Here is a 19,810-nt window from a genome sequence, read left to right as displayed (position 1 = left end):
GTCAGTTTGCTCTTTGTTGATTCTGCTTTTCCAGGAGCACTGTTTCAAGTCACTTCTGGAATGTTGTTTTTAAGGTGCTGTCATTTTTTGTACTCTATTGCACAGTTTCAGCAGATTATTTGCTTTGTATGCCAGAGGTATTGAAAGAAACAAATGTATTTTGCTATTAAAAAAAAAAAAAAACCAAACAAAAACCCCCAAAAGAATTATATCACTGTGTCAGGTTTTATAACAAATTAAAAAGAATAACTCGTGAAAATATTAGTTGTATACAAGTGCTAGAGAAAAATGCTGCAGTAAAAATGAAGACGGTTCCAATGAGTTATCATAGAAACCTTCTTATTTCAGTTATGCGAAATCAAGGCAGCTTGAGACTGATTCTCAACACCCGACTATGGGGTCAAATGGTTATAAAAAGAGCAAGCAGAAAGACCCTGTGCTTCACTGCAACAGACCAAGAGGACCACTCTGTTCAAGTATTTCTAATTCAGGTGAGCAAGAGAGAAAAATCCCACCAAATGCCACTTTCAGCCAGGATTCTGAAGACTTGCTGAGGCTTTGGTTTTAGAAAATGCCCTTTTATGCTCTGTCAGATTATGCTTAGCTTACCTGTTACATGTTTTTTACTATGAAATGAGTTAAAACTGTTACCCCTTGATATTTCAAAAAAAAAAAGGTGTGAAGATGGGATATGGCCTTAGGACAGACATTTCCAGACTCTAGTTCACATATCAACAATGGAATGGATGTCACTCCAGTCATATGCAACAGCTACTTCTTATGAAAGCAACACTGTAAGAATTTCTACACAGATAATTACATATTTGTAAGTTACTTTCATACAAGGCAGCAGCTTTCTGCCACAGTTCTCAACACAGTGTCTGCAATAATTCATCCAGTGCAGGACCTCCATTTCTCAGTTGAGGAGAACACAGATTTTGCAATATCACCTTATGTAAGACAATAGTGTTGGGAATCCTAGTTTTCTCTAAGAAGGGATAGTAAGTTGAGGATGAAACTGTGGTAGACTTATTTGCAAATAAACAGCACCTATGTCCTGTGCTGGGAACTGAAAGCATCCACATGAGTTTAACAATGTCTCCGGTTTTCGCAGTAGACCTTTCTGGGAAAGGTTCAGCCTCCTGGGCAAGAAAAACAACTTTCCACTTCCAGGAAGTGTCACGTCATACACAAGCAAACCACCATGCACTGTATATGCAACCACTATAAGTCTATCACTTCCATACAGTGATTGACTTAATTATAGCTGTGCTGCATGGCTGGACTGCATGTGATAATTAGAAATGTTCTAGATTTCCAGGTGTGCTGCACAGTTTTTCTAGTGTATATGGATATAAGCTTTCCTTAAATTCTGTCCTGGCACTTCGTGACAGTAAAAAAAGACATGTAGTAGGAAACCATGATACATGACAGCTGTATGTGTGTGGCAAGGGTTGCAGAAAACTGCTTTTGCAGCTGTCACTGAAGCATCTGGTATCTAGCCAAACTGAGACTCTTGAGTGTGGAAGGCAAATTGGTCAATGTGTGAGGCAGCCAGCAGGCATCACCAAAGCCTCGGCACATAAATCAGGCTGGTCTAGTAGTCAGTGGAGCCCACTCCTCCAAGACACCAGCAGGTATTTTTAACTGCCATTTAAATTTGATTTTCCCACGTCATGTGAATGATTGATACATTCAGTTCAGGGATACTGCCCAAAGGGCTTCTCATGAGTGAGGTAGAAGGGCCATAGGATGCTGACTCAGAGCAGTCAGTCCACATGACTCCACTAGGCTGGTCCTGTAGTACTCACCCATGTTTGCACAGAGGGCTGACCCTGCCCTCTCCTCTCATGCTTGTTTACTCCTCCTCACTTTTGGTGGCATTGGAATTTGTACAGCTGTGAGTGAGGCAGATCAGAGAACTGATCTAGTGGTTTTTTTTGTTTGTTTTAGCTATGTTAGTTTTCTAGCTTAATTATAAATTCACCCTGTGGCACAATGGAGAGGGTAGAAATGAAGTCAGGGGATGTACAGAGGTGAGTCCACCCCTCTTGGCAGAAGCTGGAGTTCATATTAGATTTAAAGTGACAGAGGAACTCTGGCTTTTGGATGAGTAAGTAGGAAGCTACGGATAGAAATGATCAGACTGAATAGCTGCCTTTTTCGTATTTATGACCTTAAGTTTCCTGAAAAGCTGTGTTATCTTGAGAACTCTGGTTTGTCCACCGAGAATTGTGTTTGCAGTTGAGACACCTGAATAACTCTGAATTGCTTTCTTCTTTGACTATAGAGAGAGAATTGTTTGCTGCTGCAACTCTGGGTAGCACAGAAGGCAACCCTGATCTGCTGCTACTTCCCAATTCACATAGCTTTTCTACCCATATGCACTGAAATGCATCATTCTCATCCAAACAAGACATATTTATTCCTGTAGCCAAGTGATACAGATAGAAGTTACTCCACATGATGCACAGAAGTGGAGAACTGTGCTACAGAAAACCATGTGCATTCAGTTACCCTCTGGTAGATGATCTGCTTCATAAGAACATAAGAAGTACTCTACTGGCACTTCTGACAGTGCTTTTAGGAATCACAGGCAAGCATGGCCACTCTGTATGGTCTGTTCACCTCACTGATCCTCAGTGTCCATAAATGTTGTATTAGGGATGTGAGAGCATGCACACCTACTTGTTTCCCTTGCTATCTATTTTATGAAATGATTGTCCCTGAATTTTTCTAATCCCTTTTTTTAAACTTCTGTGATTATATTTTTGGCCTCTTGTTTTTAGTTTATACTGTCTGTCCCCACTCTCCTAAGGCAGCAAATTCTTACTCTGCAAGTTCTTACTCTGTGAAGAAGCACTTTCTTTTATGATAATCCTTTACTATTTTCATTAAGCATACCCTAGTGCAGTTATTGTGTGGTCTGATGAACAGATGTAACATATTCAGCTTATCCACCACTTCCATGATTTTTAAAACCATTGTTATACTCCCTTCTCATCCTTCTCTTCACACTGAAAAATCTCAACTCTTCCTAAGGACCTCCACCACACCCTTGATCATTTTTGGTGCCTTTCTCTTTACCTTCTTTAATTGTACTATATCCTTCAAGTGCGATGACCAGAATGGAACACAGTACTCAGGACATGGCTGCTTGAAGGTTTTATGTACTGGCAAAACACTGCCTTGTCTAGTTCTCAGTATCCCTCTTGATGATGCTAATCTGTTCAACAATAGCAGCAGAATTTGTGGTATCTTTAAAATTTAAAATCACAAATATTTTTTTTGTAGTTAGGTTTTAAAATTCTTATTCTGTAAACCAAAATGCAATACATACATTAACATTACAGTGCTTTCTTACTTCTAAAATTGTATTCAGGAATTGAGTACAAGCTGAGCCATTCTTCAGGGGAAGTAATTTTTAAGCTTATGTTTCTGTAACTATAGAGAAAATAATCAACAGCTATGTATTATAAAACTCAGACCACTTAAACTTGACATTATTTGTATTTAATTTATTTTCTGAAATTAATTATTAAGTGTGGATCTTAAATGTGTTGTTTTGATTAAAAAGGATGAAAAACAGCTCTTTCATTACTTTTGAAAATTTCTCAGTCAGCTTCTCTGTGAAAAATAGCGATTTTTCTCAGTTTGGACTGTATGCATTTTATGTTCTGCAGGGAAGCTCAAAAGACATTGGATACCTGTATGTAGCAATGCATCACCGCCTTGTGGCATTGCGAAGCTTTGCTGAGCAAGAGCCAGATGCTAATCAAGTAGACACAGAGTCAGAAATACCTTTACAGCCATTAAACTGTGATAGTGATGATGAAGACGATGGAAAAATAACTCAAGTGAGCAGCAGGGGATATGGTAAGCAGAAATTTTCCTGGGAATGCTGTAATTCTTTCAGGATATTTTTGTGTGAGCAATGAAAATAGTACTTTTTTTTTTTTTTTTGATGCTGTCTATAACTTTCATCTGTTACAGATATCCCTTTTCAGGTAGAAGAGGATAATTCCTTTTAGTATTTTGACTTATTACTGTTAAAATGCAAGGCTTTGTCAGATCAGGTATCTACACATCTTTATAGCAGCGGAATACTCTTTTGACAAAAGGCTGAGGGTTAAGAAATTTTAGTATTGTCAAGCTTTACCTAAAGGCTTCTTAAGTGCATTTCAGTAGAAGTGACTAGTGGTATTGAGATACTGGTTGTTCCTTAAGTAAGTAAAAGTTGAGTCTATTCACATCAGCACTTAGGTAGTTACTAATGGCTTGGAGCACAATGTGTTTACTAAGATACTTACTATGCAGTAGTTAAATTAAAACACTGATTCCCGATCAGCTGTAACAACTAACTCACTAGGAGATTTGCAGGTCAAGATTTACACACCAGTTTTGCCAGCTTTCTCCAACAAAACAAAAATGTAGGCTCCTCAAAGGGAAGAATGCAAGTAAAACAAGGGCAAACTGCTACCGTAGTCCTTCTCTAGAAGCTGTTAATACATCTCACAACAAGGCTGGGGTCACATTTGCAGAAACCAAGTCAGAAACAGCTGTCAGATGTAAAATCTCTGCTATTTTATCAAAAGACAAGTCACCTTTCTGGAGCGAATTCACTAGCTTGTGCCAAACTGCTATAGTGGATACAGGATCTGCCGATTACATTTGATTTTCTAATAGAAGAACCACAGCAGGCATGTTTGAGTTGTTGTTCATAGCAGTAGTTTACCTCTGCAACTGAGTAACATACTGTTCTTTATAATATAAACTCCTGTTTTTAACAACTGTTCAACAAGAATCAAGTCATGCACGACTAACAGCTACAAGTATCTGTTTCCTTAAAAAAACAAGTCTTTTTTTCCTCATTAGGCAAATAGATTGCAGTTTACAGTGTTTGTTCCCATTATTAATTGTTGCTTAACTACATTTCAGTAGCATTTGGTGCTCTAAACAAAGCATGATGCTCTTATATGACATTTTCTCACAAATACCTTTTTTCTGTTTAGGAAATAGGAAAACTCTTAGCTCTGAGAACTCCCTGGATTGCTCCCAGGTAATCAAACATTACCTCTGTAATTCCTAAATAGTCTCTATTGACTTTACAAAGCGTTTCTGGTAACTTGAAAACTCTGGATGGAGCTTGATTCCTTTCCAAAATTATTGATGATAAGAACTCTTTGTTCTTTTAGGGAAGAAAAAAAAAAAGAAAAAAAAAAAAAGAGGGGAAAGGGAATGTCAAAGCAGTGAAGAAGCACAGATTTACAAGTTAAATATTTATTTTGATTTGCAGAGACTTCTGAGACAAATACTCAGATGGCATCCAGCAAACAGATTCTGAGATATGAGTGTCAGGTGCTGTTTTTAATTGACCTTTTAGTTTAAGCATCTGTCCTTCATTTATGTCCAGTTACTGGCAGCAGTTCTAACAATCTGTTTCAGGTACTTTTTTGATGACTTCTAGCATTTCCTGATGACCTTAATCTCTTCTATTAGTCTCAGAGCCATGAAGTTTTGATTTTGCTGACATTTCATTTACTAGTACCCAAGTCCCGCTTTACATGCAGACATTCACATCTTACACATGCCTGTCCTTGGAACTCCCATTTCAAAACAGGAAGAAAGATATACTTCATGGGTTTTGAACAGGGTGAGCCTAGTTTTAAGTATGAGCTTAGAAAAGTCCATTTGGCTGCAAGAGATTAGATCCTGAATATTGAAGAGCACTTGTTTAAATTTTTAATTTCCATGCTTTCATTTTCATTGAAGGATGTGTGTGAATAAGTTGTCTTCTTTTTATTGATGTAACTCAGTTTTAGAGATTACCTCTACTTAAGACTACATAAATATTAAGTGTGATTCTCAGTGACTGTTTCATTACAAGATATATAATTAGAAAGTATGCCTGCATTTTATTTCATTTTATTCTACCCGTTTGTCTCAAAAACCCCAGTGATAGTTCTTTCTTTTCTTAATATAGGCATTTTTTTTCCTTGTTAAACTGAACTAACGCAGTTCCCTAGATTATGCTATATATTTCATGTCAATGTAGAAGATGACAAAATAGACAAGAATTATCTCTGGTGCTAGAGACTGAAGAAGAAAGCAAATATGATATATGTAATAAATGAAGTGTTATGAGCATACAAGTGATTTTGTATGTTTGCAAGACATTTTTGTAATAATTTTTTACACATAACTCTTCCCTATAACATCCACAGGCTGTTAAAGCTGTATAAGGACATATAAGGCAGTAGAGCTATTCTACAATTTTACAAATTCAGTATAGACATGTATTCCAGTATTTTTTAAATTCTTAATTTAATTGCTTTATTTTCAAGCAGAGATATTAATTTCATAAATTCCATACAGAATAAGTTGCTGCACCTGATATTTTTATCAGACCATATTTCACCAATTACAGCTTGTATAGTGTTACCAACTAATTGCTCCATAAATCTAAGTGGGGAGAAACAGAACAATTAATCTTTAAACAGACATTGAGAGTGGATGGGATCAGTAACTCTCTGGGAAGTATTTATCTTTTCCCATTGACTATAAAGTGAGCTGAGGAGATGAATCTAGACTAGACAGCAAACTTCTAGGCTGACCAAAGTCAAGCAAATGCCTTCTTCCATTTCTTTCATTGCTAGTTCATTTCTTTGCTAAGTATTGTAATGTGTTTGCTTCCAGTTGTCTTTGTAGTATCTAGCTAAGGACAGATCAACAGAATTCTTTATTTCATATATGAAAAAAAATCTTACTAAATAATGTAACAATTAAAACAAAAATGCTGATATGACAATGTGTGAATGATTGGACCTTCTGAAGGAAATGCCACTGGCCTCAGTTCCATGACTCTCCCCTTTTCTTTTTCCTCTCCTTGGACTTGTAAACCTTACATTCTTCACTGTGTGGTAGATTGCTTCAAGAAACAGAACAGAGAATTACCCTTAGCCAGGAAATACAGAATAGCCCAGTAAGGGAGCATGGCCTCCTGATAGTCAAGGAGTTGTACCTGACCTCTGTGGATAAAGAGCATCTAGCACCCTATAGGTCCCTGTCCAGGGCGTATTCTGCAATGAGTAACATAATGTCAAACTGTTGCCACTACCTCCTGTCTTGCTAATAAATCCAATCATAGATCTGGGACTTTCCTGTATGTTGGCAGACCTGTATCAGTTATCTGTCCAGACAAAGTCTTCTGACTCCTGTTTTTTGAGCACCTTGATTACAGGCAGTTACAAATTCAGTACATGGAAGTACTGAGTTGCACTGCTAATATGCACAAATTCCATATGTAGTTACTGAATAGACAGTTCTCTAACGTAGACACTGCAACTCTTGCAGGGTGCCCATCTCGTTCCACTGGTGGCACAAACAAGGTACCTACTGGAAGTCACTACTTAGACTCACAAGTGACTAAGATGTCTCTGAAAATGTTACTCCTTGCTTCTGACACCTCTAAGAGATTTTTGCATGTTTTCTTCATAATCATAAGGAGATTCAGTCCGTGCTCCAAAGGAATGCCTTTTGTTTACATTTAGAAACAAGTCCATCATGGTCATCAGAAATAGTGGAAGGTCCTTAAAGTGTCCTAACCCTGTTAGTACTTAGAAAGAGCTGTTATTCATTGAGAGACATAAAGCATTTCTTTCACAGGGGAGTATGAAATGTAGTAGTAAAATAACATGGGGCTATAGGTAGGATGGCTCCTATGATTTCCATCCTTTTCCCTTTTCTGATTTTGCAGGAATTTGTTTATTTGTATCCCTGAGGGGGAACACAGAAGCTTGAAAAGTACACGTGAGGGACAAGGATGACGGTGTCACTAGGCGAAGAAATGTTTTATGCATTATTTCTTATACAGCATCTCACCAATAACTCTCTTAAATCTTCTCCTAACTTAATCCTTTCTTGTGATTGAGGTGTCCTCTCTTTCCTGGAATGGAACTTTCTTTTAGAAGCTATTAGGGTGAATTCAAAGATGCTGGAGTCTGGGACTAGGTAGGTCCCAAGAAGTTTCTCCATATGCAGCCATAGACCTTAAGAGAAAACCACAGCATGTTAGGACATAGTGTGTCCCATATGGGTCCACCAAGAATTGCATGGATTTTGGAGACCACTGGTGTTAAGAACCAGACAGTATCATATCACAGAATTGCAATCTTTATTTTATTTTAGAGATGTTTTCTAGTCCACTTGTACCTGTACTTCCCATGTTGGCCTCATTAGGACTTTTGTCATCTGCTGGCATTTATCAAGATTTCAAATGTTACCAGAGCTTTTTGTATTTTTAAGTAAAATAATTTAAAGTTCTTAAAAGAACTACTGTTCAGCAACACCACAGGGACTCCTGAAAAAGCACTTTCTTTGACATTCTTGTCATTTTAATTTAAATTACTGCCAATTGTTAAGGATTCCAAATATATAATGTAAGACACACACACACATGCCTGATAGTGATTAAAACTGAGGAAAAGTTAAGAATTAACTTCTTTGTTGGAGTCCAAGTGTCTGTCTTCTTTCAGCGGATATCAGTATCATCTAAAGTAGAGAGGAAAAGACAATTCTGATTGGCTTTAAATGCTGACATATCAGGAAAGACAGAGGGGGAAGTCAGATTTAATACTCTGACAAATGCAAGGCTTTTCATGCTGAGTCAAAGCCATAGAGATTATGCATCAAAACCACCCCTGGGTACTCTATCATGACCAGTGAGTTGTTTGAAGATATACTGGATTTCTCACAGTTTACTGAGCACCTATTATGAAGTGTTAAGACAGTGTTCCCTGTGTAGAGTGAGATGATTTGCATCCCAGACATATTGTTCTATCTAAACATCTGAATTCTTGGTGCTTATGTGTTTATCTTTATTGACATGGGGAGGTCACAGGCTTCATTCACTATTCACATGCTCAAATATTTGTTAATAATCTTGTGTTATCTAGTTAGATATTTACCTAAAGTGGGAACTGATCATATTCAAACTTTAACCTACTGCTTCGGTATTATGAAATGCTGGATTGTTTCAAAACATGAATATGCTCAAATAAGCAAGATTTTTTAAAAATTCTTTTTCAGATCATTCTAGATGGAACCACAGGCAGTCCATAGTCTGCTCATGACACCTACCAGAGGTTACAACAGCACAGCTAGGAACTCATCTTCCTAAAATGTCTAAGCTGACTCATTGGTCCCTGGAGGGAGGAAATCACACACATTTTTCTTATGACTTTTAAGCAAAGATTAATTATAGGGACAGCTTAGGTTTAATACATTTGGAAAGAACTTGAGATGCACTTTTGAGGATTCCAGTCAGCCTGCTTTGCACTGAGATGGGAATGACACAATGGCTTCCAATATTCAAGAAGTGTCACAAAGGCTTCAGATTTTAGAATTAAATATATTTAGATGTATTATTAAAATAAGGAATTTTATAGGGAATAATTTTTTATTCATCATATTGATGGATAAAACCACATAACCATAAGCATTATATATTTGAAGAGGTATTTGTTACTTTTCATCTGTTATTTGAAAGATACATTTGGAAAGCTTTAAATCAGGCTTCACTGAAAACATCTATTTAAAATTGTGTGATAACATTCAGTATCCTGTTTGTAAGTACATACAAGAAGAATTGGGAGTGGTAGTTTAGCATGATGAAGGCCTATAGAAACCAGCCTTCATAACAAGTTCTTTTTTCCTGTTTTGAAAATATCTGGAGTTGTAGAGAGGTTGTAAAACTTTGTTACAGGGCAAAGAATCACAGTCTGACTTTACAGCCATAAGCAGCAGGAATTCACCAGGAAAAAGCCAGAATTCACCAGGAAGAACTGAAAGCCATTTCTAGGGGGCATATGAGCTCTAAAATCTAAAAGTGTATCTGCTTGCATTCACAGCTTTTTCAATAACAAGCTTTTGCACTGTTAATTGTCCATTTGATATATGCAAATAAAGGCATGCACGGTATAACTGGATATCAGCATAAAAAGTTTTCTTAAATGAGATTGTCTAATTATTTGTTAGATGTAGCTATCCCTAAACAGCATAATTCCTTGAAATAGATGAATATATTACATGTCCTAATTTGTGCAATAATCCCAACAGTGCCAAAGACCTAGTCACTCTGTAAGAGTGATTCCACAAACTACTGCCTTCTACCTAACCATTCTCATGAGGATTTAGAAAAATTGATTCTAATGCCACCTGTGAATTAAGATTTACTGGGTCATGCATAAACCCATGCACAGTACAGATACCATTTGTGCTTTGTTTTCTATTTATTCTGTCAAAAGATAAAGAAATTGTATCTGTAATCATTCTGCTGCAACTCTCTTCTGCCTTGTATGTTTCTGGTTATCAAATATGATTTCTTTGTCATCCTCAGAGCTGAAACAATACTCTGAGATATCTGAAGTGCTTTTAATTAAGATGACTGTAACAATTTCTCAATCTTAAGAGCTGCATCACACCTTAAGAGTCAAATTACAACTTGGTTTTCCTGTCTGAACATATGTATGAAGTTGGAAGAAAACCAGCTTCTTCATGAATTCTCAGTGCACTGTCAAGATTAGCATCCAGATGAAGCTGAACTAGCATCTGGATTACACTGAATCCTAAATAGCCTGACAGAATTATCATGTGTCTGACATTGATTTAGCATCTGGATGACAGTAAGCTTAAGTGGTACTGGATTTTTGCTTTCAGGAAAAGGGGAGTGCTTCATAACAGAGCACCTGTGTCAAATAGTGAAGCACTGGGATTCTCTTTGACTCTTCAGCCTGCTGAAAACAAAAACGTTCTTTCCATGACTAGCTGTACATTTTGTCCTTTTCTATTAGCCTCATTCCTGACCACAACAATATTTGCATCACTGACCTTCATATTTCATGGGTGCAACTCATACTCAGGAACAAACCTCCATGTTATAAAAACCTCAGCAGTTGTAAAACACAGCAGCCCTATGTATTTAGCAACAGGTCATGGTGATAACTTTGCCCTGGAGTTCAGCTGGCTGTGCACTTAATGCAGAGTTTGATTTCAAAGTCTGTCCTGATAATCAAAGCCTTCTATGTGAAATAGGATTTAAGCACCTGAGTGTCATGATATCACTCTAAATTCTACTACTGCTGTAAAATTCCTGGTAAATGAAGGAGTGCTCCTGAACAGGCACAACAGAATAGAGGATGTAAACTTTGAGCAGACAGAGGATGTAAACTTTGTCATTTGCTCCCACTGCAGAAGAAACAAGGCTTATGATCATTCACAAATAAATTCTCTTTTGATCTGCCTCTTCCTAAGATTGTTACATATATACACAAGTATACACACAAACACACAGGCTTATGCACACATACACACTTTCAAACATGAAGCTATGTCTCCTAAAAGTTGAGGGTGAAAAGATATGTTTATTTTGAAGAGGTTGGATACTGTGTTAATAGAAGACATATAAATACACTTCTATGCAGACTTATTTGTGGTATGAATTTTTACTCTCGAGATCCTGATTATTTATTCTATTTAGTCTCATTGCACTACATTATTTCTTAAGATTGAAGGTATGCTGATATGTAATCTAATAACTTGGTTTTGAAAATGTAAAGTTTGTCATGACAGCTGGAGCAACAATTTCTATACCTGAACAATAAACAATTTTCTTACAGCTATAATTTCAGTCCAACTAGTTGTCTTATTTTACGTCCCAGTTAGATTTTCCTATAGACAGTTCCTTCTCTGCCAGATTTTCAGGCCTGTTTTAATAAGGAAACAAGATTTAAACAGTTGTCTACTCTGTCCATCTATGTTAGACCCACTTCAAGCCCACTGTTCAGTTTCAAAAAAATTGGATGAGTGGTAGAAAGCTCTAAGACAATTAAGTTCATGAAAATTAGCAATTATTGGGTGACAGAACTCAGCTTTTCCTCAAAGGATGCTCAAGGTATCCTTTGAGGAAAAAGTTTCAGCACAAGCTTTGTATTTTCTGTGAGGCTTGTGAGGTGAAGTGGTGCATTCCCACAACTGAAGAACCTGAAGCCTTTGCTGGGAGGGAAGAGAAAGGAAAAACATGAAATGATGGATACCTGGGATTACCATGGCCTGAAAAGGGGTGTTGGGACATGACCCAAATCCATAGGAAACTAGACTTCATTAATTTTGCTGTTTGTGGAGCAACCTTTTCTATGGATTTTTTTTTTTGATTAATGTTATTGATTTATTTAGTTCTAACAAATCCCAGTGATTATATACCTAAGGGATGCAGAGGTGGAAGCTCTTATATAAAAGTGCAGTAGTAACTTTCAAAAGGAGGGAAAAGTAACAATTCCTAATATAAGGATACATATGCAGATATCTGCCACTAAGACTATGAGCTTCTAGCAAAATCTACTTGGATGGGATAGCCTAAATGGCTTATTCAACATTCTGGAGGTGTTTGTATCTCTTCCTAAATCTTGTAACTCAGGGTTTTATGTCATGATCTTTAGTGACCTCTGAATTAGTTTTGGCAAATTGTATGAAGTTACGAGTTTGTTAATGTTTCTATTGAATGAATGAATGCAGGGAAAACCTTCAGTACATTTGATATTAGTTTCAATGCTACTGACAACCTGTTCGACATGGACAGGGAGGGAAAGAACATCCTCTTTTCCCTAGCTGGGTTTTAGAGGACCTACCACTGGGCCATGCTGGCAGGAAAAACTAGAAAAAGCATACATTGCCTGTTCTACAGCAGTTGTCTAAAAAGTGGAGTTCAGGTTCCTGAGTCATCTTTCACAAATGCTATTCTTGCAAAACAATGTGTCTGCAGCTGTTTGAGCATATTCAAATTGTTTCTGAAATGGGAATTCAGTTATGTTTGTCTACTTCAGTGATGGTGTAGCTTGCTTTGCATAAGCAAAGAGTGGGAAGAAAATAAGAAAAGTAAATGTCTGTTAATGAAAACATATTCTCATGAAAGTGTGGACAAGAAGGCTTGTCCATTCTCATTGGCTTTGTGTGATAAATTTTCAGTAATTTCCACTCATAAGAATAACTGCACTTATTTTGCTTTTTCTGAATCATCCTTCTCTATTTTGGAATTTATAAAGCAAATTATGATCCAACTATAATCACTGATGATGGTACATATGTTGCAAGCAAAATGCACACATGGATAGAACCTGGGATCAAAAATTCAGACTACACTGCTAATGAGTTCATCTACCTGTGTTGTAAGATGCTGAGGTGTTGCATGAGTGACATGTTATTTAAGCATTAGTCTGGAGTTTTCCTCTGGATAATCAGAATTAACAGCTGTGGTCAGCTGGGCTCAAAATCTGAGGACTCAGTTTTGTGAAACATTATCATGATGGTCTGTTTACCTCCTACTCTGTGAATGCAACTAACACTGATAACATTATAATTTTCAACACAAAGATAGCACTATCATTTTCAGGTACCAGTAGTACTTAGGGATATATAAAGAAAGTCTAGAGAATATAAATGATTGGATTAGCTAATTATATATCTGGTTATTAATTAAATGATCACAAGAAGGCATTATTCCAGACATCAATATGGAGAAATTAAGAGATATCCTAGGTTGTAACTGCATTAGAAACAATATATAAATTCTTTTGGATGAAAAAAGACTAAATTTGGAGACAGTCTTCTGTAAAACTGCTGATACAGTTGTGCATTGCTTGTTTTGCAGCTAATGTAGTGACTTGGGAACAATTTAGTGTTCATACAGAAATTTTTCCAGTTACATTGTTTTGTAACACAGCATAGATTATTTTAAGCTTATTATGTAAGGGTTTTTTAAAGTCCACCATATAACTTGAAGAATGTAGAGCTAAGGATGCCTGGTTTTCTATGGATTTATGTCTTGAAATTTACCTCATGTATTGTAACTCCTTGGTGTCCAAAAAGAGCATTACTCTGAAGCGCTTTCCTTACTGCAGGCAGTAGTAGGGTGCCCATTTCCATAAGGCATTTTTAAGTACTCTGTACCCAAAAGAAAGTCAGTTGTGTTTAGACAACGTTAAAAAAGTTTCTATAGTGGGAATTCACCCCTGCTCCATACTCGTATCCTACTAAGAATACCAGGCTAAAAAGTCTGTGCTTATAATTTAATTCTGTGTAAATGAATCCTTCACTTAACGCGCTGAGTATATTGCTCTGAAGTCATTGAAGATGGGGCACGAAGACATGTTATGTGTCACAAACTGTGAGTATTTCTCAATGTAAGTGTTGCTTTAGATACTTGTGTCTTGTTACTGTTTACCAGGTGTATGCTCAAATCAAAAGGTGTAATAAGGGAAAAGGTTAAGTAGTGTCTATTGAACATTTTGTAAGTAGGTCCACTTACAAAGTAAGATGCAAACTGAAGAAACTTTCCACAAACACTATTTTATGTGTTACAGAAAGTTTAGACCTTTTTCCACATAGACAACGAGGTGCCATCAATAGTCTTCAGATAGTCTGTCAGAGACTTCGTTCTGGGAACCCCCTGGATTAATCACTCCCTGCTCTGTGCCTCAGCTCTGCTTCCTGAACATCAAAATATCATCTGCTGTTTTGAATTTACACTGTTGAATACATATTTCATATGTTATGCTTATAATGCTTGCTGTGGGCATTAATTCAAAAGACCATAACATGGTAATTGCATGATCTCAGACAAAAATACTGGTCCATACTCAAGTTTGCCTTAGTGGTTGAAGCTGATCTGTTTTTCAAAGAGCAGAACAGTTCAATATAAACAGGTAATACATGAAGCACAGGATTCTAGAGGAGCAGCTCAGTGGTCAAGTAAGTTACAAAATAGATACCATTCAGAACAGAGCTGTAAGTTTTCAAAACCTCTTACATCCTTTTGGTCTCCAGGATTTTGTATTACCTACTGCTTCGCACAATCAAAAGGTTAATGGTTATACAGAATGAGGCATTTTCTGGTTAGCAAGGGAATTAGTTATGTTTAATTACTCTCCTGGTGATCTCTTTTGTGGTTGTTTCCTTCAAGGTTAAGCTAATCAGTAGACAGAAAATCCTCCTACCCGTCAGTAAAGACTGGATGGAGATTTTGTATTGTTATACAAGAGCAGGGAAGGGCTGAGTGCCTAGAGCTACTCTCATTTCCTAAGACTCTCAGAAAAGCAGTGTAGAAGGGTGCTGGACTGACAGGTAAAAGCTGCTGCTTCAAATCCCTCCCCTCAGCGAGGGGTGTGACTTCCCCCAGGGAAAGAACAGGCACAAGGTGAGTAATGAGAAAAACGTGGGTAAGTGAGGCTTTCAGTGCAGAAGTACTGTCTGAGAAAGTCAATACCTGAGAAGGCAGTTATTGATATAAACCCCCCACAGTAGTTCTAGATAGCATACTTACAATATTAAAAAGTAATTCAGGATTTATTAATTATATTAATTTTTAACCAGGGCTTACAAAACGCACTCACATGCACTTACAGCGCTGCTGCACAAGTCTTTTCCCAAGCCTGGTGCTTTCTCCATGTTGTCTTTTTCTGCACTTCCTCAAAACAGTGAGATAAATGTAATAAAGATCAGAATGGGCATGAATAAGAGATGGACTTCTTGAAATACGTTTTTCGTCAGATCCTCACACGATGCCGTACCTAGTCCTTTTAAAACACAGTACCTGTTGTGCTATTCTAACTTTCGAATTCCTTTCCCTCAGACAAGTTTAACAAGGAAGAACGCCCGCTTCCCAGCAAGGCGCCTTACCTCAGCATCTCCACAGCGCGCTCAGTACCAACTCGCGTCCCCACCTGCTAAAAGAGGACGCGAGCGGCTGTTTTGCAAACTGTTACCCCAGAAGAAGGCTGAGTGGAAGGCTGCGGCGGGCCGCCCGCACGGCCCCTTGCGCGGCTGAAGGGTTCCAGCCCCTCTCAGCGCCCGGGCCACGCAGCCCGCGCGCCCGTCTACGTGCCCACGTCCCCGTCCCGCCCGCGGGCGCCTCCAGAGCGCATGCGCAACCCATGCTGCCGGGGTTGGGGCGAGCGCTCGCCACGCGCTGCCCCCACCTTCCACTCCCTCGCCCTCCCATTGGTCGGAAAGTGCGCGTGCGTGTACTCGGCCCCGGGTCCGTGTGGGGAGCGCTCTCCCACCGCTCCCAGCCCCGCCCCCGCGGGGGTGGGGGAGGGTGTGTGCGTGCCTAGCGGCGCTCTCCCCTATTGGTGGAGGCGGCGGCTGCGCGCGGGGCGGGGCGGGGCAGCCGTGCCATGTGTGCCGAGCGCTGCCCCGGCGCGGAGGCCGCCTCAGAGTGGGGGCAGCTGCCGCTGGGCACCGCCTCGCTCGCCCGCCGCAGGCTGCCGCCCCGGGGCGGCGGCGAGCCCGGGCCATGTCCTCCGCGCGGGGCCTCCTCTACGGCTACTTCTGCTTTGCCAGCCGGGCGGCTGCCCGCCGCTCGCTGCTGCTCTGCCGGCGGGTGGCAGGTGCTTCCTCCGCCCCGCCGGGGCTGCCGCTGCTCGGCGGCGCCCGCCGGCACCCTCTCGCCCTCCACGGGCTGAGCCCCGCCGCTCGCTGCGCGGCGGCAGGGCGGGGAGCGGCGGCGGGGGCCGGGCCGTGCGCGCCGCGGTGGCGGGGCTTGGGCGGGCTGGGGGCGGCGGGCGGCGGGTTCCGGCCGTCGCGGGTGGCGGTGGTGGTGAAGACGACGCGGTACGAGTTCGAGCAACAGCGGTACCGCTACGCCGGACTCTCTGAGGAGGACCTGAAACAGCTGGTGAGCGGCGGGAGGCGGCGGCCGGCCCGGCCTCCCCGGGCGCTGCCGCCGGGGACGCGGCTGGGTCGGGCCGTGGACGCGGGAGCGGGGAGGCTGGAGGGGTTACCGAGGCGATGCCCGGGCGCCAGAGGGGCGCACGGCACCGGGGTGTCGGGAGGAGGCCCCGGGATTTCCCTTCGCCCCGGTGCGTGGGGCGGCGCCGCGGGCCGGGGCGGGCGAGCGGCGGCGCGGCCGGTGTCCCTGAGCCCGTCTCGCCGCCCCCCCGAGCCCCGGAGCTCGGCTGTGAGGAGCGGGGGGGCGCGGTCAGGGCCGCTTAACCGCGCTCCGCTCATCTATTGCAGATTGACAAGGGATCTGTGCAGTAAGCGTGTTTGGGTTTTATCCTCGGAGTGATTCCATCAGCCTTCAGCAAGCTGCAGTTTTTTTCTTTCAGTGTGTAATATAAAGACTATATTTAGAGAAGTGCATGCTGAGGAAAGCACTATGTTGGGGAAAATCCCCTCAGAGAGGACTAATTTCCTCCTGCTCCTTCGCTCTGTATCCTTGTCTCGCTTCCTCATTCACGTATTTTTCTAACAGCTCTTCCAGCTAAACAGCCAGATCTCTTATTCACATCCATCTGTCTTGCTACAGTTTTTAGAAAAGCCTTTTTCTTTGGCCTTTAAGAAACATCCAGTACAAAACCAGGTAGCTGTTCCATTAATGAAGGTACACTAAGGAAAGCAGGTATCTCTAAGAGTTGATATATGCACTCGGTGTCCAGCGTGTTCTCCAAGCTCAGTGACCCCATCCTATCCTCCGTATACCCTGTGACTGTCTCCTTCCAGTGCTCATCAGCCACTGGTGGGCTAAAGGATGGTACCTGCTGGAGTTACTTTGATTGTCAGCAGTCTGTGCAGATCAGGGAATTAGCTCCTAATGTCGACTTTATTCAGAATAATACCATTAATTTGTGTCTGTCTAGTTTTTGGTCTCTTACAGCTGGAAATATTGTAGACCTCTGTTTTCAACATTTGGATTAAGCTTGCAGACGTGCCTAATTTACATAGCAGGGACAAATGCTATGGTTGCATAGCCTTGCTTTGTAAAGCACTAGGATAAGAGTTACAGTATCTAAAGCAACATAGTGCTTACATTTTTCTGTGTACTTCAGTTGGTCATCCACCTCCTAGGGAATTCCTGTCCAAACACTTTTACATATTCTGTAGAGCTCTCCAGTAAAATTTTATATGGCACCAAGTTTAATGTGGAAACATCAGCCAGTGTTCTTACTCCCACCTACATGTAGGTTGCTGAGATGTCCCTGTACTTCCTTTGCTATGGTGGCTGCAGAAAAGCAATGTCTGTCACAGCTCATGTGTAAGACTGCTTTTCTGCCTTCATTTAAGCTTCTCTTGAGGAAGCATTTCTTGCTGTTAAGTATAGAGAGTTGGGTTGTCCTCAGTGCACAGCTAAAACCAAGAAAAACGAAACAGTGTGGTTGGTCAAATTTCCCCTGCTGCTTGTGTACAGGCAGAACTGGGACAATGAGTCAGTTAGTGAGCAGTGTCATTGGTGTTACACATCCCTAAAGGTGCTCTTGACTGAAGGTAGCAATAGTGGCAGTTTCATTTCTCACAAGAATGCACATTTTGTGTGATCGGTAACCTGTATCAGTCTGAAGATGCATTTTAAAAAAAGTAACTGAATGCACAGTGTGTGATTGTAGTAGTTGCAGGAATGCCTTAGAGTTTGTCCTTTTGGAGAAACTTTGGAGGTGTTAGATAATTATCTGTATTTAGGAGTATTCTAGAATTGTTATTCAAGGACTGGTGTTTTTTAAAATCTAACTTTCCCATGAAAAACCTCCATGTGAGGAATTGCAGCAATAAAACTCATAGTGTTGCCAGGTAGACAAAGCCTAACTTGCTGAACGATGTGCGTAGCAACATTAAGTTACACTCGTGCTGTATGGGTGGGAATACAAAGATTTGTGCAAGAACACGCTGAAAAGCTGTTCCAGGATTATATATTTGAAATAGGAACTAAGGGAGTAAAGGAATTCTCCTTACTGCCTGTTTCTCAAATATTTTAGCTGTCCTGTAAAAATTTCTGTATTTACATTCTGCTGTGACTCTAGTCTCAGATTTTTTTCATCAAACTTTCTGAGCTAATGGCAGCCTCAATAAATATGTTAGGTGAATGTTCAAGAGACTTCATAACCCTCTCTCTTGTGTGCAGAGTCACATCTTAGTAGAGTGACTGCTGCACCCTCTCTCTGTGCCACAGCCTTTGGGAACATGGTAAGTTTTGCTTCCCAAGGTCACCTGCACTCTGTCTCATCCCAAGGTCTCTGTGAAACGAGGCCAGACGCTGCCCTTGGACATGCAGTGAGTCCTTGCTGCTGCGACCCAGGGCGATGCTCAGTTTATCCTGAAGGTTGTGAATTGGTCATGAATCTGGCATGGGAGCTCAGTCATGCTGAATGTCCACCCAGAGGGCAAAGTTGGAGTTGAAGCTCACACGAAAGCCTGTTGTTGAGGTAGTGGCAACGGGTGAAAGCAAAAGTGCATAGGAAAGGTTTGGCTCACCTGATGTTGTAAGCTGTTAGCTAACCCAGACTGGGGTTCGGGGTGGTGGGGACTGTGTTACGTTGCAGGGGGGCTCGAGCTCAGGTGACCCTGGAGCTGGGGTGTGGTGTGGCAGCATGGTGGCAAGAGGGAGCCTGTACCAGCGGAGAAGCACGGTCCTGCTGTGTCTGTCATGGATCTTCAGACATCTGGATGCTGGCTATCTGAAGTACAGAAATTCAATTTAAAGGCAATGTTGGAGGGCTTAGATTTGAGAAGCCATACCTGGGCTTGTTTGCCTACCAGTTGCGGGCAGAAGAGGTGTTTGAAAATTCATAGAAGACAACTGATACCTCTATTTGGAAGCTTCAGATCTGAGCATAACACAAATGATGATCATCATGGGCTTAAGGGATTGTGCCTCATAATGAATACAGGAGAGCAGACTTGAGCTTAGCTGTTGCAATCACTGTGTTTATGTATTAAGATGGAAAATGCAGTAAGTCACTTAAGGCAGAAGTGACACTGCATGTGT

The 19,810-nt window shown here is 40.7% G+C and overlaps 2 protein-coding genes across 5 annotated transcripts in view; both read left to right on the top strand.

Annotated features, from left to right (window-relative positions):
* The window catches only part of RANBP3L (RAN binding protein 3 like), a 36,875-nt gene extending 25,194 nt beyond the window's left edge, over positions 1-11,681 (top strand). The window contains exons 13-16 of one of the 2 annotated variants that reach the window (XM_032992233.2): positions 349-491; positions 3,684-3,876; positions 5,013-5,059; positions 9,088-11,681. In XM_032992233.2, the coding sequence (XP_032848124.2) occupies positions 349-491; positions 3,684-3,876; positions 5,013-5,059; positions 9,088-9,120 (416 nt within the window). In that variant the 3' untranslated portion in view covers positions 9,121-11,681. The other variant, XM_032992234.2, reaches the window with a different exon arrangement.
* A 4,514-nt stretch (positions 11,682-16,195) lies between these two features.
* The window catches only part of NADK2 (NAD kinase 2, mitochondrial), a 33,669-nt gene continuing 30,054 nt past the window's right edge, over positions 16,196-19,810 (top strand). For all 3 annotated transcript variants that reach the window (XM_042804685.1, XM_032992237.2, XM_042804686.1), the window contains exon 1: positions 16,196-16,726. In XM_042804685.1, the coding sequence (XP_042660619.1) occupies positions 16,346-16,726 (381 nt within the window). In that variant the 5' untranslated portion in view covers positions 16,196-16,345. The remainder of the gene's footprint in view (positions 16,727-19,810) is intronic.

The sequence above is a fragment of the Tyto alba genome, unplaced genomic scaffold, assembly GCF_018691265.1.
Source record: "Tyto alba isolate M040663 unplaced genomic scaffold, T.alba_DEE_v4.0 Super-Scaffold_42, whole genome shotgun sequence".
Classification (NCBI taxonomy): domain Eukaryota; kingdom Metazoa; phylum Chordata; class Aves; order Strigiformes; family Tytonidae; genus Tyto; species Tyto alba.
This window is presented reverse-complemented; position numbering and strand designations above follow the sequence as displayed.